The sequence below is a fragment of the Dipteris shenzhenensis genome, chromosome 10 (genome assembly GCF_047967505.1).
Source record: "Dipteris shenzhenensis isolate YYH24624 ecotype China chromosome 10, Dip_SZ_1.0, whole genome shotgun sequence".
Taxonomy (NCBI): Eukaryota; Viridiplantae; Streptophyta; class Polypodiopsida; order Gleicheniales; family Dipteridaceae; genus Dipteris; species Dipteris shenzhenensis.
This window is the reverse complement of record NC_141605.1, coordinates 21,120,167-21,135,569: the sequence shown is the minus strand read 5'-3', so window position 1 is coordinate 21,135,569 and position 15,403 is coordinate 21,120,167. Positions and strand designations below refer to the sequence as shown.

The following is a 15,403-nucleotide window of genomic DNA, read 5'->3' as shown; positions in this document are numbered from 1 at the left end:
ATCATGACCAAGGCACTACTTGGGCGGACGGCTGTTCCTTTTTTAGAGAGCGAGGATGCTGGTGCCAGGTGAGTGTTTTGTGAAAACAGACTGCTCGTGTGCTCGCTTTTTTGAGCCGTCCAACTGATAGGAGGGGGGGGAGGCGGGACGCTTGTGTAATATATGACTGCAAACATGGCCGATGATGATGATGATGATGGATATGATGATGATGATGGTGGTGGTGGTGGTGGTGGTGGTGAGCATGGGATGAAAGGCCCATGAAGGTGAGCTTCATTTTGGTGAAATTGCTACCACCATGTTGCACCTTTGCTGCTCCATTTCTATCACCTTCCCCCTTCCTCCCATTTCCTCTGCATTGCCTTCTGCCTACCCATCTCCCCTATTGCCCTCCTCCTTCCTTCATCCCTCCCTCCATCCCAGTTTTATCCCTCTTCGCCGAGCTTTCCATTTGTATGGAAACAAGAGCATCGCCCGACCTTTGCCCTTCCGGTGCGATGGAGGCCTCGTTAGCAGCTCTGCTATGGCCGGTCCCGACGTGCAAACTCTCATTCTGGGGGCAAGCGTCATTGTTGCCACGTCCGCGTCTTTGTATTTTGGACTGAAGGTGAGATTGCATGTCTTGCGCGAGTGGTAGGACACGGAAAATGCCTCAACTTGTATTGGAAAAATTGGGCAACGTTTGTATTTGTTCTGCGTCTCATGCATTTCTTTATTTTTCATGCAGGGAGATCCCGTCCCTTGTGAAAAATGCGGTGGAAACGGTATTGCTTGGCACTCTTATGCCCCCTATCGCCTCTTTCGTTCTGTCTCTAACAGCATGCGCGCGAAGTTAGCACGTATCTAGCCTGGAAATAGGATGTAGAATTGTTGAAACTTCCAGAAAGCTTTTGCATGTCAGTTATGAAAAGCCTTGCCCTTTGAGGACGAGAGTTACAAAAAAACAATGCAAAGACCTATTCTGACCTATAATATTGTCTTTAAAGGCAAATTCTACTGCTGTCTTCCACATTGAAAGGGACTGGATCATTTCAAGGCAACTCCTTGAGAAGAATTATAATCTCACCATAGTGTTTAACGGGCTGCCAGATGAACTGCTGAATCGCATGGCTTTTGTGTAGTCAATTTCTTGGCACGTACGTTGGTTAGCATACGAAACTCAACACAGCCTTATGTCATGAGTTCCTGATAGAACATCTGTGCGGTTTTCTCTTGGTTTTAGATTGTTTATTCTTACTTTCTTCAATTCATGAGACATGAATGGTTGGCAGTCTAGCTGCCCATGTGCTGTTCGCAAAACATGCTTAAAGTTCAAGTCTCTTAAAGCTCTACTTGTGGTCGTGTTCTTTACACCTCACTACGATGGTGGTAGGGCTGGAGTGTCAGAATACATTGATCTCACTCCAGTGTCTGCAGTGAGTCCTCTAATTATGAACTTGCCCAAGAGGGCTTTGCTTTGAATCTCCGATAATAATGCCCAACCCTCCCTTTGCCTGGGGTAGGACCATCTAAACCCTTCCCAAAGAAAAGTTCTGGACTAGAGCTGTCCCATACCACCTCTGTGGAAGCACTAGCACAATGTGGTGTACCAGGTTGTGGCCAAAAGAAACAAGAAACTAGTTTACCACAGTCACTTTGCTTGCAAGGGATAGCCTGGATGAGCTCTAGTAATCTACGCGCACTCTCTAGCACTAGGGCTATCTACTAAAATATCAAAACCACCTAGCAGCCCAAGTAACGCTCCATCTTTCCGGACCATGTGATCTGCGAACTTTGAGTCCACGAGCTCCTCATCCTATGGGATCGTTAGGCGCATCCCTAGTAGATCGGCCTCCTAGGATCAGAGGAAGTAGCTAGTGCCTTCGCCACAAACAAGAACAAGAGCCTTCCTCTAGCTTTGCCACTGAGTCATCCAGAGGACTATCATATTGAGCTCATTCTTGGATCGTCATGCCCTAGCAAGCATCCTTATCGTCTCAGCAAGACGACGGAGGAGGAGCTTGAGCAGTAGTTAGTTAGAGTTGTTACGTGGCTACATCTGCTGTAATTCATCGTATGCAGCTCCGATCCTTTTCGTCAAGGACAACTCAGCTCGTATGTGTGGATTACCGCACACTGAACAAGTTGACGATCGAGAGCAAGTTAGGATCGACTACATCTTCAAGCACCTAAACAGAGCCATGATGTTCTCAAAGATTAATATGAAGAGTGGGTACCACCAGATCCAGATTCATGAGCTGGATATCCAGAAGATGGCCTTCCGGACAGAGAAAGCCCAACATGAGATCGTGGTGATGCCCTTCGGTCTCAAGGGACACTCGTGTCCTTCAACCGTATGATACTTTGAATCTTCACACCTTTGATCGGTAAGATTGTCTTTGTGTTTCTAGACGACATTCTGATTTTCTCAAAGGATCCAGTGTAGCGTGATGCACGTTCAGCAGGTTCTTCAACTTATGAAGGACAACCAGTTGCTCATCAACGCCAAGAAAAGTAGTTTCTCCTTGGAGGAGGTATATTACTTGGGGTACATCATCACTCCAACTGGTGTTCGTCTGAACCCAGCCAAGGTAAAGGATATAGTGGAGTGGGAGGTGCCTACCACAGCTCAGGAGGTTCGGATGTTTGTGGGCATTTGCCAGGCAACCAACCTTTAATAGGGAGTAAAAGCTAGGAAGCAGCCTATCACCTTTACTCCAGCAGCTCTTGCAACCTTCGACCAAGTGAAGGAGGCAGTTACCATAGCACCGTGCCTAGCATTGGCACAATGGGATCAACCCTTCGATGTACGGACTGATGCTAGTTCTGGAGCACAAGTTGATTCCAACAGAGCCCAGATACTTGGTCTATGACAAGGAGTTATGTGCAGTCATCCATGCCCTTAAGACATGGAAATATTTTTTACATGGTCGGGATTTCATAGTCCGCACAGATCATCAAGCCTTGCGGTGGCTTCAGACCATGCCCGCCGCTCAGCAGTTCAATCGCCAGAACAGATGGAGCCAAACTTTTCAGCAGTTTGGCGGCATGATCGAGTATCAGCCAGGATCAGAGAATGTTGTGGCAGATGCTCTTAGTAGATGAGGAATGGCCACCTCTGTTTCCATAGTAGAGGACTCCTCCATAGCAGAGAGCGCAACTGGGTACCTATGGATCTAGATTTCCAAACACCTTGCTACAAAGTCATGCTGGACGCACACTTAGGTGACTATGCTATAGATGACGGGTGGTTGTTCTTCAAAGGATGCCTTTGTGTGTTGCCCCCATACCGTGTTACCATCCTCTATGATATGCACGATTCTCTAGCAGACAGACACAGAGGAGTTGCAGGCATTCTCTTGAGAAGATCGAGCACAAGTTTTTTCGGCCTCAATTATGCAATGATGTTCATCAGCAAGTATCTCATTGTCAAGTGTGCCAGCAAGTGTGTTATAAATCAACCAACAGAGGGTACACACAACGTAAGATTGATAGAATAGCCTAGGAGTTCACACAGTGCGTGGTGTGGGTGGAATCACAAATTTATTAACTTAACGTGCTTCACATATGTGTTGTACAGACTAGCAAATAGACAGTGAAACAAGCTAGATATAGAATCCACCAAAAGAACATATTTCTGTCCAAAGCTATGGACACAATACAAAAGATAGATCTAGTGTCCCACCAGGATGTGGTCCTTTGATCTTACCAAAAGGTTCTTCTACTATCTGCCGCATACCTCTAGATCTTTGAGCCTGCGTCTCCACCTCTTGCGTATGTAGACTCTCCGTCTAAAGATCTCAGCACCTTGCTGCCCTGATAGACAGCCAAGGGTTCAGCCCTAGGTGAGCTGTCTGCAGCACCTCTGTGCCTCCTTTGACTCCTGGATGTAGGCGTAAGGATGAGGCTTCTGCTTGTTGGAAAGGTGACCATCTGTAAGCCCCCATATGAGGAGAGCATGGGGGAGGTGGACCTGGGTCCTGAGAGAAGGCCACATGGGCAGCACTATGGCTGCCATGGGGGCAGAGATCAGAGAGAAAAAGGCCAACTACCCGGAGCTCCAGAGGCTGCATCAGATGGCACCTTTGTGCAGAGAATGTGGCAGGGGCATCATGCCCTGGATCTGACCTGGCAGCAGGCTACTGATGAGCAGCAAGATGGCGGGGCATCTTGGGGGAAAGGCGCCTACAAGATGGAGCAGGTTCTGAGGGCTGGAACAGCCCTGAACAGGGGCAGGACCAGCAGGACAGAAGGGGAAGAGAAATGAGCAAAGGGGGGCTGGTCTGAGGCAACCAGGTCGGCCCAACACAACCAGCAAAGGGGCTGGGCCCCTGCATAGAAAAGGGGGCCTAAGGCCTCGTTTTGAGAGCCCTGAGGGCTGGACCTGCAGCAAACTGGTTGGCCAGAATGATGCTGACTGGTCGGTTTTTGGACCAGGCCTTGGGCCTATATAAAGAGGCCATTGGGCCTCACTCATTCATCACTTGGAGCAGCAGAGAGCTTTTCTTGGACCTCATCACTGGAGGAGAAGAGAGCATACAGTAGCTGCAGACTTAGCTGAGGGTGCTGCCCACCTAGGCTGGTGCAAAGACAGCAAGGTGGAAGGGATTTGGACGGAGAGTCTACATACGCTCGAGGTGGAGCACGTGGGCTCTGTGTTCTAGAGATATCTGGCAGATATTAGAAGTACCTTGTGGTAAGATCAAAGGACCACGCTCTGGTGGGACTTTGGATCTCTCCCTTTTGAATTGTGTCCATAGCTTTGGATGGAAATATATTCTTTTGGTGGTTTCTATATCTAGCTGGATCATTGTCTATTTACTAGTCTGCACATCTATTTGATGCACATAAGTTTAAGAAGTTTGTCGTTCCACTCTCACACACACACTGTGTGAGCTCCTAGGCTATTCTATCAGTATTTCGCTGTGCGTACCCTCTGTTGGTCGATTTCTAACACTGCTGCTCCCTTCTGCTCCCCTGCTTGCTGATCTGCTGAATGATGTCCCCAAAGGGGCCCTTTTATAGGGGCTGGTAGTCCCCTATTTGCACCAACCAGCCTAGGCCTGCTGGCCGATTTCTCTGCCCTTCAACCGACCCCACATGGCCCTTTTATTGGGCTGTGGACACCCCTTTTGGAGGCTGCGTGCTGGCCGACCTGGTTGGCCAGCCGACGAGCCAGCCTACCCTATATAAGGGCAGGGCACTGTCCATTAGGAGCCCTTCATGTATGCAGGGGCCCAACCCTTTGCCTGCCCATGACCTGCCCTGGTTGGCTGGCTCCAACCAGCCCTAACGAGGCCTGTCCTATGGCCGACTCCTTCAAGACTTCCCCCGCCATATGCTGCGCTTCTTTTCCTGCCTCTGGAGCTCCAAGCAGCCACTGATCTGCTCCTGGACTTGGCTTTGCCAGTCGCTTTATCCATAGTGCTGATCCACTCTCATAGATGGCTCCCTTACATGCTGTAGGTGCTGCCCATGTCACATGCACCCCTTCACTTGGGTGCAAGGTGACACACTGGCTACATCGACAAGTGCATTATAGTTCCTAGATAGGAGTTTTTGTCATATGCTGTGACCCCTTTGTGAGCGATTTTTTGTGGGTTTGTGTCAAGCATACAGCTCGCACATGGAGGGTTTCTCAACATCCGCAGCCCCTCTTACAGATTTACTCAAGGGGTTAAAGACACGCAGACAAAAAGTTCAAGTCACAGGCAAAGCTTTGCAGGCCTTCCACAACTTGCAACGGTTGGCCACGACAGCACCAGTTATGAAGATGGCCTTTGGGGATGATCCATTTCTGGTAATCATAGACGCTAGCAATGTCGCCATAGGGACAATTTTACAGCAAGAAGATAGGCCCGTGGCATACTACAGCCGAAAGCTTAACGATGTCAAAAAGAACTATTTAGTGTATGATAGAGAGCTCCTCGGTGTCATCCAGGCATTAAAACATTGGAAGCCTTTCCTATGCGGACGGACTTTCATGGTGAAGACGTATCACCAAGCCCTTAAGTGGCTTCAGACAATACCTAGTACGCAATGGAGTGATCGGCAGTAGCGGTGGAGTTAGAGATTCCAGCAGTTTGGGGGAATGATTGAGTACGTTCCTGGCAAAAACAACCCCGTTGCAGACGCTCTCAGTTGGAAAGGTTTCATCCAGACCATTGAGCAGGTCACTGTGCTTGAAATCAAAGGAAAGGATCTTGATAGCATGAAGGCACAGTACGCGGAGTCAGCAGAATTTGGCACGCAGTTCCAGTTAGCCACGATGCTTGCTTCAAACCATTAGTCGTTGCAGACGCTCTCAGTCGGAAAAATTTCATCCAGACCATTGAGCAGGTCACTGTGCTCGAAATCAAAGAAAAGGATCTTGATAGCATGAAGGCACAGTACGCGGAGTCAGCAGAATTAGGCACGCAGTTCCAGTTAGCCACGACGCTTGCTCCAGGCCATTACTCATTAGAGGACGGTTGGCTTTTTTATAAGAAAAGGTTATGTGTACTCAAAGACAAACGACAGTTGCTTCTTCATGATGCCCTTACCGGTGGTCACAGAGGTATCAACGGGACTTTGGAGAAGTTAGAGTGCTATTTCTATTGGCCAAAGATGCAGAAGGACGTATACGGCTATGTGCAGAATTGTCAAATATGCCAAAAGGTCAAGGCTTCCCACAAGAAAGCGGCAGGCTTACTTATGCCATTGCCAATCCTCGACGGTCCTTTCCAGGACATAGGTATGGATTTTGTGGGATCACTTTCAGCATCCGCAAGTACGCGTAATACTCAATGTCTTACTATTGTTTGTTGCTTTAGTAAATTATGTATGCTCATTCCTTGCAAACAAACAGCTAGCGCTGAAGATGTAGCTCGTTTGTTTATCAAGTATTGGTATCCCATTGGAGGGTTGCCAAAGACCATAACATCCGACAGGGACTCCAAGTTTACGTCTAACTTTTGGCGAGCCTTGTTTGAAAATTTTGGTACTAAGCTGCAGATGTCCAGCGCTTTCCATCCGCAATCAAACGGCGAGACGGAAAAGTATAATGGTATGGCATTTGATATTTTGAAATCATATTGTCATGATGCTCAGGGAAAGTGGGAGCAGTTTCTTTCGCTTGTGCGGGCCATTCTGAACGATACCTATTCTTCGAGTATTGGTCGCACACCTTATGAAGCGGCGTTTGGACGACGATTTACCTCACTCCTCACCCGGATGGTGTCTCCATCTCTTGAAGCCAAAAAAACCACCGAATCCATGGCAGAGATTACGGACTCCGTGATAAGCCGCATCGCCAAAGCTCAAGCATCGTATACACGCCAAGCTTATAAATCCAGACAAGATGTCCAGTATAAAGAGGGTCAATGGGTGTATTTACGCATTATCAAGCAACGATTGAAGCAAGTGGGCAAGCGATGCCCTAAGCTGTCCTTCAGGAGCTTTGGACCATTCTCTATTATTCAAAAGATCAACGATGTCTCAATGAAGTTACGCTTACCAGGCAGTTGGACTATGCACAACGTGTTCCATGTAGCTTGGTTGAAGCCATATTTTGGACCTTCTCTTTCAGAGATTTTCGACGAGCAACAACCTGAAGTTCTTGATGAAGCCGAAGTTTTGCAGCCAGAATAGATCCTTCTTCATAAATTCAAGCATGGGTCAAGACGCAGGATCTAGGAGTTTAACACCAAGTTCCGTGATCGAGGTACCCATGAAGCAGTGTGGTTAAACGAATATTTTTTCCAGGAGTTTCCCCAGATATTGGCGGACTACTTGGAAGCAATGAACCTACCGCCAAGTTAAGGAGGAGGGAATGTCACATGCACCCCTTCACTTGGGTGCAAGGTGACACACTGGCTACATCGACAAGTGCATTATAGTTCCCAGATAGGAGTTTTTGTCGTATGCTGTGACCCCTTTGTGAGCCCTTGTCCAGGGATAGTCAGGCACAAGCCACCTAGGTCAGTCTCTCAACCTTAGGTCAAGTTAGGAAGTCAGTTCTTGTTCACTAGTACCCACTGGAGAACAGTAGGTTAAGTGTTTCCATCTTATAGTTTAGGTCTTAGCCTAGGTTAGGAGTCCCTTTAGGGTTCCCAAAGGCTGGACAGGTAAGCAGGGAAGTAGGCTGCCCAAAAATTCCCCTGGCAAATGAGCCAGGGAGGGCTTTTTATAGGCTGGTTGTAGGCCAACCAGTCTGTAAAACAGACCAACTCAGTCGGCTGTTTACAGACTGGGTTGGCTCACTCCAGCCCTATAAAAGGGCCCCTTGGCTGCCCTGTTTTCTCATTCAGTGCTCCAGCCTTCAGCTCTCCTACAAGCTCCACTCCAGCCTCCTTGTGCAGCCCTGAGATTCTCAGTTCTGGCCCTGCTCTAGCCTCAGTCCGTTGGCCATCAGTTCAGCCTGATCTGAAGGTGTCCACGCAGCACAACAGTCGGAGGTTTGGACCAGCAAACGTAGAGAGGTTTGGACACTGTTTCCTCAGCTTTCTCAGCTCTCTTTAACAATTTACACAGCTCACTCTCAGCTCTATATTTCTATCACTTCTAGTTTTCACTCTCTCACTCACGCAGTAACCCTGCATTCCGGTAGACAGCACAAGCCTCTCCCTTGCCTTGGAGAAGCGTCCTACATCGTCAGTGTGGACAGCATCAAGGTCTCGGTACTGGTCGGCATTGCCTCTCAGGTCTTTGGGTCTGCTATACGTGTGCACAGTGAGCTCTTCAAAAGTGCGTTCCGTGCTCTCTTGAAGAGTGTTCTTTGTATTTCTCAGTTCTCCAAGTATAAAGCAAATTCTCCCCTAATTGGGGGAGGGGGTCCTCAGTGGGTACAGGGACCCAATCGGTTGTCGACTCTACTCTCTCTACCCTCATCTCCTTTCTCTCTCTATGGTAAACAACACTCATTCCTCGCTAAAGGTTTAAAGGTATTACTGTGAATTACACGATCAGATTACCATTGCATGTTGTAGCCCATATGGCAGCCCCCTCTCTCTCTTGTCTAGGCATATCTTGCCCTAGGCCCCCCCCCATGCTCTCCTCATTTGGGGGCTTACAGATGGGGATGTGACCTTTCCAACGAAGTGAAGGTATCCCACGGCGGGAAGGTACTAGGATTACTCCAGCCCCTTGAGATTTCGGGTCAGCCTTTTGAGCAGATTAGCATGGATATGTTACGGACCTTCCACTAGCTATTGGTACTAAGAACACCATGTGCCTGACCATTGTGGATAGGTTTAGCAAATTTGTCATGCTTTTTCCATGCAAGGGTACCATCTACGCATAGGACACAACTCGCCTTTTTCTCAGATGGTGTTATCCGATAAGTGGCATGCCCCGTCCGCAAGAAATTCAAGTCTCTTCTCACCAGGACGTCCTAGAAGGTATACAAAGCCGATTGTATCACAGAGACCTACGAGCAGCAGATCATGGAATCAGTAAAGGATCGCATTGCCAAAGCCCAGGAGACCTACCGACCTCAAGCCAACAAGCACAGGTTTGACTTGAGTTACAAGGAAGGGAAGTGGGTCTATCTTTGGATCATGAAGAAACGCCTTAAGTAGATTGGGAGGAAGTGCCCGAAGCTCTCATTGAAGCTTTGGCTCCTTTCCAATGATCAAAGTACTGAATGATGTGGCCATGAAGTGAAGTTACCTTCGATATGCGCCAATCATCCATTTTTCATGTGTCATGGCTCAAACCGTATGTGGGTCCGGCACTTACAACAGTACTAGATGTGGAGCAACTTGAAATTGTTGATAAGGCCGAGGTCGTTGAACTTCTAACAGATTTTACTTCATCGGTTCAAAAGGCAATCGACAACGCTTGTATGTAGTCGAGTTCAAGCACAGGGGCTCCCACAAAGCACCATGGGTGGAAGAGGATTTTCTCATGGATTATCCAAACCTCCTTGCAGCGTACAAGGTGGCCTTTTTCCTACCCTAGTTCGACTTTCAGCTAGCATAGGCCACCTGATGGAGTTCCCCACAACAAAGGCTACGACCCCAGCCAGCAAGAAGCCTTCCTATGCTACCATAGCTTCAACACCATGCCTTAAGCTTTTACCTACCACAGATTCCAGAGCAAGTTCGATCCACAGGAGCAGATCTATTTCCTAAAGCAAGAGCTTAGAGATACAGTTTCAGAAATGATAAGTAAGAGCAAAGAGGAAGTAATCCAAGAGGTTCTACAGCAATGCAATACAGCAGCACCCGCGCCACAGCTGGTGACCAAGGTACAAGAATTAGTTACCACTCAGCTTAAGTCTATGAAACAGGCATTCACAGCAACGGTGCATAGCAAGATCAACAAGTGTGATGTCTATGAGGAGGTAAAAGAACAAGAAACCAGGGCTGCCAATAATCGGATTATATGCATAGGGGGGCTACCCGAGGGCTGGACTCTAGAAAGTGGAAGTACAGAAAAAAGGATTGAACATCTCAAGAAGACAATCCCCCAAATTGAATGGGATTCAGAAGAGATAGATGTTGTCAACCAAAAGGGAACACAGGCAAGAGTAATCCTTCAAGAGGGCTGGACTCTAGAAAGTGGAAGTACAGAAAAAAAGATTGAACATCTCAAGAAGACAATCCCCTAAATTGAATGGGATTCAGAAGAGATAGATGTTGTCAACCAAAAGGGAACACAGGCAAGAGTTATCCTTCAAGACAAGGCAGCAAGGAACAAAGTCCTCAGACAAACCAACAAGCTGAGAGGTACCGGAATATGGATTTCAGAGGAGCTCACCCTGACTCAGCTCAAGGCAAGAAATGCAGAATTGACTAAAGTAAAAGAAGCTCAAAAGGAAGGAAGATGGGCTGTTTATCAAGATGGTATAGGACTAATCAGAGATTTCAAAGCTAGACCTAAAGACTCTCAGTCTAAAATTGTTGTAATGAAGGTAACTTCCCAATACTACGAGAATTTAGTAGTGTGCTAAATAAATAATTCGAGTTGAGATGCCTTGTGCACTCCTCAACTCTCTCTGATCTTCAGAGATGTAATGGCTCCGCATTTTTGGATGTGTACTTTGTCTCATAGCCCCGTGAGAGCTTCTGCAGATGTTAATATATCTTTCTTTCTTTCTTTCTTTCTTCTCTCTCTCTCTCTCTCTCTCTCTCTCCCTCTCTCTCTCTCAGTGGACGGTGCTAGATATGGAACCTTGAGCTTGACCTCCATACATTCCAGATGAGCATGAGGGCAAAGATGGGGCCAGTACTCCATTCGAGACAGTATCATTGTAGCTCTCAGTGCAATGCAGGCTCCCCTTCAGACCCACTGGGTGACATCGTATTCCCGATGGGATCCCACCTAGGCTCACTCACCGCTTCAATCACTGATGACACATCCTGAACTCAGCCCATTGGCCTGTTGGGATACCTCACAATTGATAGTCTCCCACTGCCCAAGGCAAGTCAACAGGTGGTAAATGCAGATCTTAGACAGGTTCCAACAATTTCACAAAATTATCCATGCATGGTGGCAAATGTGATGCCACTGTCTGCAATCAATTTGTTGTTTGCCTCATCTAATTATGCAATAGTAGGCCAGATATTGAGGTTGCAGTGCTGCAGTTGAGCAGTTTAATGCACATTGTTGCACAGCCCAACAAGGAGACTACATTGGCATGCTGCCAAGCGTGTTTTTCTGCTACTTGCATGGGACACATTCATTCGGATTGATGTTTCAAGCTAGGGTGACTTGTAGTTGCATCCTTACAGTGACTCAGATTGGGCTGGTGATTATGACACTCAGCTTTGGGACATTCATGCACGTCATGGTTGAGTAACAAGCAGTCAATGGTTGCTACCTCCTCTTGTGAAGCTGAGTACAGGGCAGCTTTCAGAACAACAATTGAATGTTTTGGGTTGTGGTGATTGCTTGGAGATCTGCATGCACCATTGGAGTCTCCCACCCCCATTCTCACTAACAATCAGAGTGCAGTGGCATGGAATCCTTTGTTTCATGCTGCATGAAACACATTGAAATTCACTATCAGACATAACGTGCAGGGGAGATCAGCGTGATCTTATGCCCAACACATCAGGATTTGGCCAGTCTATTCACCAAGGCACTTATTTGAGAAAAAATTGAGGCTTTCTGCAAAACTTTAAACTTGTTCCATTCGGTAATTGAGATCACATCTTGTACATTGTCACTGCAAGGGGGTATTGGAAATATAAAGGCAATGTTACCTTAGCAATAAGGTTAGGGGCACTTTTCCTTCATTTGAGGTTTTTCCCCCTTAACCACAGTTAGTGGTTGAGTTAGTTGTTCGTAAGGATCTTAATTTCAGTTAGGGTTACACCCTAGTGTTTATGGGTTTTCTACTGTACTTCATTTCAGCCTCTAATTCTCAATACAACAGTTCAGCAAGTTATTTTTCTTCCACCATTGTGCACCTTGCTTCCATTTCTCACAGATATGAGAACAAGAAGATGAAGCAAGTGAGGTGTGCACAAGTTACTCTCTTATGTTATGGGTCTCTTTTTATGCTTGAGAGGAAGTCATATACACATGTGGTGGAGTAGACATCACAAATCTGAAGTAAGAACTTAGAAGGGGACTGAAATGTTATGAGGGGATTGTAATGCATAAATAGGTGAACCTTGCTTTGTGTGTTTGGGTTATCTATCTTTGTGCTAAGATGGTTAGAATATTATTTTCTAGCAAAATTAGGTGCTTGGCTAACATGGGTATTGTGTGGATTAGGTGCATTTTTTGACATTGTCTCACCATCGTGTCACCAATTGCTTTTGCTCGAAGGATTGGGAGTGAGTGTCGGCCTCATTGTTAGCACTGCCCTTAAGGTAGTAGTAATGGAAACATTGAAGTTTTGCTAAGGTCATCCTTAGGGACTCAGTTTTACTCCCACGTGGCTATTTTTGGCTGGCTGCCTTTTGTGTCTGATTGCAATAAAAAGGTAAAAGGGCAGTCCCAATGCTCGGTACCCCATTTTAGAATAGGCATCACGTGACCATGCCATGGTAGCAAGAATGGCAACATGCATACTTTCAAGCTCCCTTTATTTTAGTAAGGTCAAGGCAATCACATGTAAAAAGGCTGCTGCGTCTCCTTCTTTGGTGTAAGGCAACCTTGTTTACTCTATATCCTCATTTCATCTTTGACAGCTGAGCAGATCGTGTAGTTCAAACCCAAAAAAGCTTAAATTGTCCTCTTCTTTACGAATGTGTTGTAGAAGGCCAGTCAAAGATTTGCTTGTCTTGTCTTATTTTGTGTTCATTGGACTCAAAACTTCATACTAATACTCTGTACTATTTTAAATGTACTTCTTTTAAATCGTGTTGTTTTAGTTGTTCTTTGAAATTCTGATGGCGCTTTGTTGTCTAATAATCAGGTGGTACAAAATGTGTTTTTTGCATAAGTGGGAAAATGAAGGGCGAGTCCGGTTTGACTGACTGTCGGGTTTGCAGAGGTGCAGGTATTGTGGCACCTGAATCTTGACTCAATAGATAAAACTAGTTTCCCAATAGAAGGTTCCTTTCTTTGGAAAATGATGCTTTGTGAGCTGTTTATATGCATTGAAAATATTTATTCACTGTCTTTAAAACTGCCTTGTTTTTTATGAGATCTCATTTGTCATGATTCATTGCCATTGAAAATGGTTCTTGTTTGTTTGGAAATTGCACGTGATGGTGAGCTGACATAGATAATATTTTCACTAATTTAGCTCATGCGATTTACATAATTTCCTGCATTGGCAGGGTTGATTTTGTGTAGGAGCTGCAGTGGCTCAGGATATTCCAGGCGTCTCTGAAGTTCTCTCAACTCCGATTCTTGAGGTTTGTTGGCTTGAAGAAGTACCAGAATGGAACAGTTTTTTCAGAAGCCAAGGGAGTGACCATGGTTCATGAGTGCTAGAAAAGTGGCTGTTACATTGGACATGGCTGAGTATGCTTCTCACAGGACATTAAATGCTTGCGAGGAAACATAGTGTCCGTTGGAGTTTCTGCAGAATTATGCAAAAGGGCAGTTTGTGCCAGTAGTTGATGCAGCTGCTGCTTCTCAGATCGATTGTAAACTAAAATATAATCTTTATGAAAGTCATATTGCCAACTGTTTCTTTAGAGTGATCTAAGACTTGATGGATGCTCCTTGATGCACGAATATTGTGGTATGGATGATTTATTTTTTCATCCGTGACCTTTATTTGGTGGCATTCTGTTTTGTCACGCCTGAGACTGCTTTTCTCATTCTCATGGACTAACTGGACGATCAACTTCTATAATGCATAGAAGCATGAATTGAAGGGGTGAGTGGTTCAAAAGCCTAGAGATAGGCATTGTTCCTTTGGCCCGATTGCAAGATGATCTATCTATCCAAGATTCTAATCCCGTTCTTCAGGCAGCTCCTCCCAATGCCCAGGTGTCATGAAGCTATGGTTCAACAGGTTTTTGAATGGATGAGGGCAGCAGGTTTTTGAATTAGGATTATGTCAGAGTCGCGCTTAAGGCAAAGTGTGAATTCCAATTGAATTATTGAATAAGAGTCGCGATTAAGGCAAAGCATGAATTCCAGTTGAATTACGAAATAACTCAGAATAACAATCACAATTTCTTGGATTTAACAAATTGCATGCATATCCATACACATCCACATAGAAAATGGAAAATAAAGAGATGTAAGATTCTGACAGTAGATGGGCTGTGAGTGAGTTGCACCTCCTACTTGGGTTAAGCCAAGGTATATTTCTATATTCCAATGATGCTTAGTCCCAATTACAAAAGTAATACAGACCTTTGGAGAGAATCCCAACTTGACCTAGAATCCCTAGGACATAGCTTTACAAGTTCCTCCAATCCAATGATCTCTGGGAAGGGGGCAAAATAAATTTGATTCTAGGGTGGGAAAACCACAAGAATAGTAACCATTGGCAGCCTCTAGTGAAAAGTAGGCAAAGAGAGCTCCTAGTAAAAACTAGGCAAAGAGAGACCACCAAATACTTGTTAGTCTTTGCAAAAAGTTATTTGAAATTGTTATTCTAGCACCAATTTCTCTCTTAGACTCTACAACACGTAATCCACATCAGAGACAAGTATCATTTTCAACCCATATGAGGTTAGAACCTTTGGCAATATGTTCAGTATCAACAAAATCAGTCTTTGAAAGCCTTATGAGTGAAAAACGAAATCTGAATCACTTTCTCATGGCTTGGAAGTCAAAAAGTGGAATTGATTTTTAAGGGAACAATATAAAAGAAAAATGTAGACACTATTAGTGACCCAATTGTGCAGTGTATACTTGCTTGGTGGTTGGTTTTGGAAGTGGGAATTGTAGAAGTGAACCTACAGCAAGAATTCGAGAGAATTCTCAACAATATGTCAAACTGGAGATGAAGGAATAGTTGTAGGAGGTAGGTGAACACTAGGATTGACAAAATATGGAGGCGAGAGGAGAAGAGTGGAGATGA

At 45.7% G+C, this 15,403-nt stretch overlaps 1 protein-coding gene across 2 annotated transcripts; it reads left to right on the top strand.

Moving 5' to 3' along the window:
• Positions 1-280: 280 nt before the first annotated feature.
• LOC147897546 (thylakoid lumenal P17.1 protein) lies at positions 281-14,342 on the top strand. Of its 2 annotated transcripts, none has more exons than XM_087380748.1 (4): positions 281-607; positions 728-764; positions 13,331-13,414; positions 13,714-14,342. In XM_087380748.1, the coding sequence occupies exons 1-4, from the start codon at positions 299-301 to the stop codon at positions 13,845-13,847; spliced, it is 564 nt and encodes a 187-aa protein (XP_087236874.1). In that variant the 5' UTR covers positions 281-298; the 3' UTR covers positions 13,848-14,342. The 2 variants fall into 2 exon arrangements, with proteins under 2 accessions (XP_087236874.1, XP_087236875.1); XM_087380749.1 differs by having other exon boundaries at positions 13,698-14,342.
• The last annotated feature ends 1,061 nt before the right edge of the window (positions 14,343-15,403 follow it).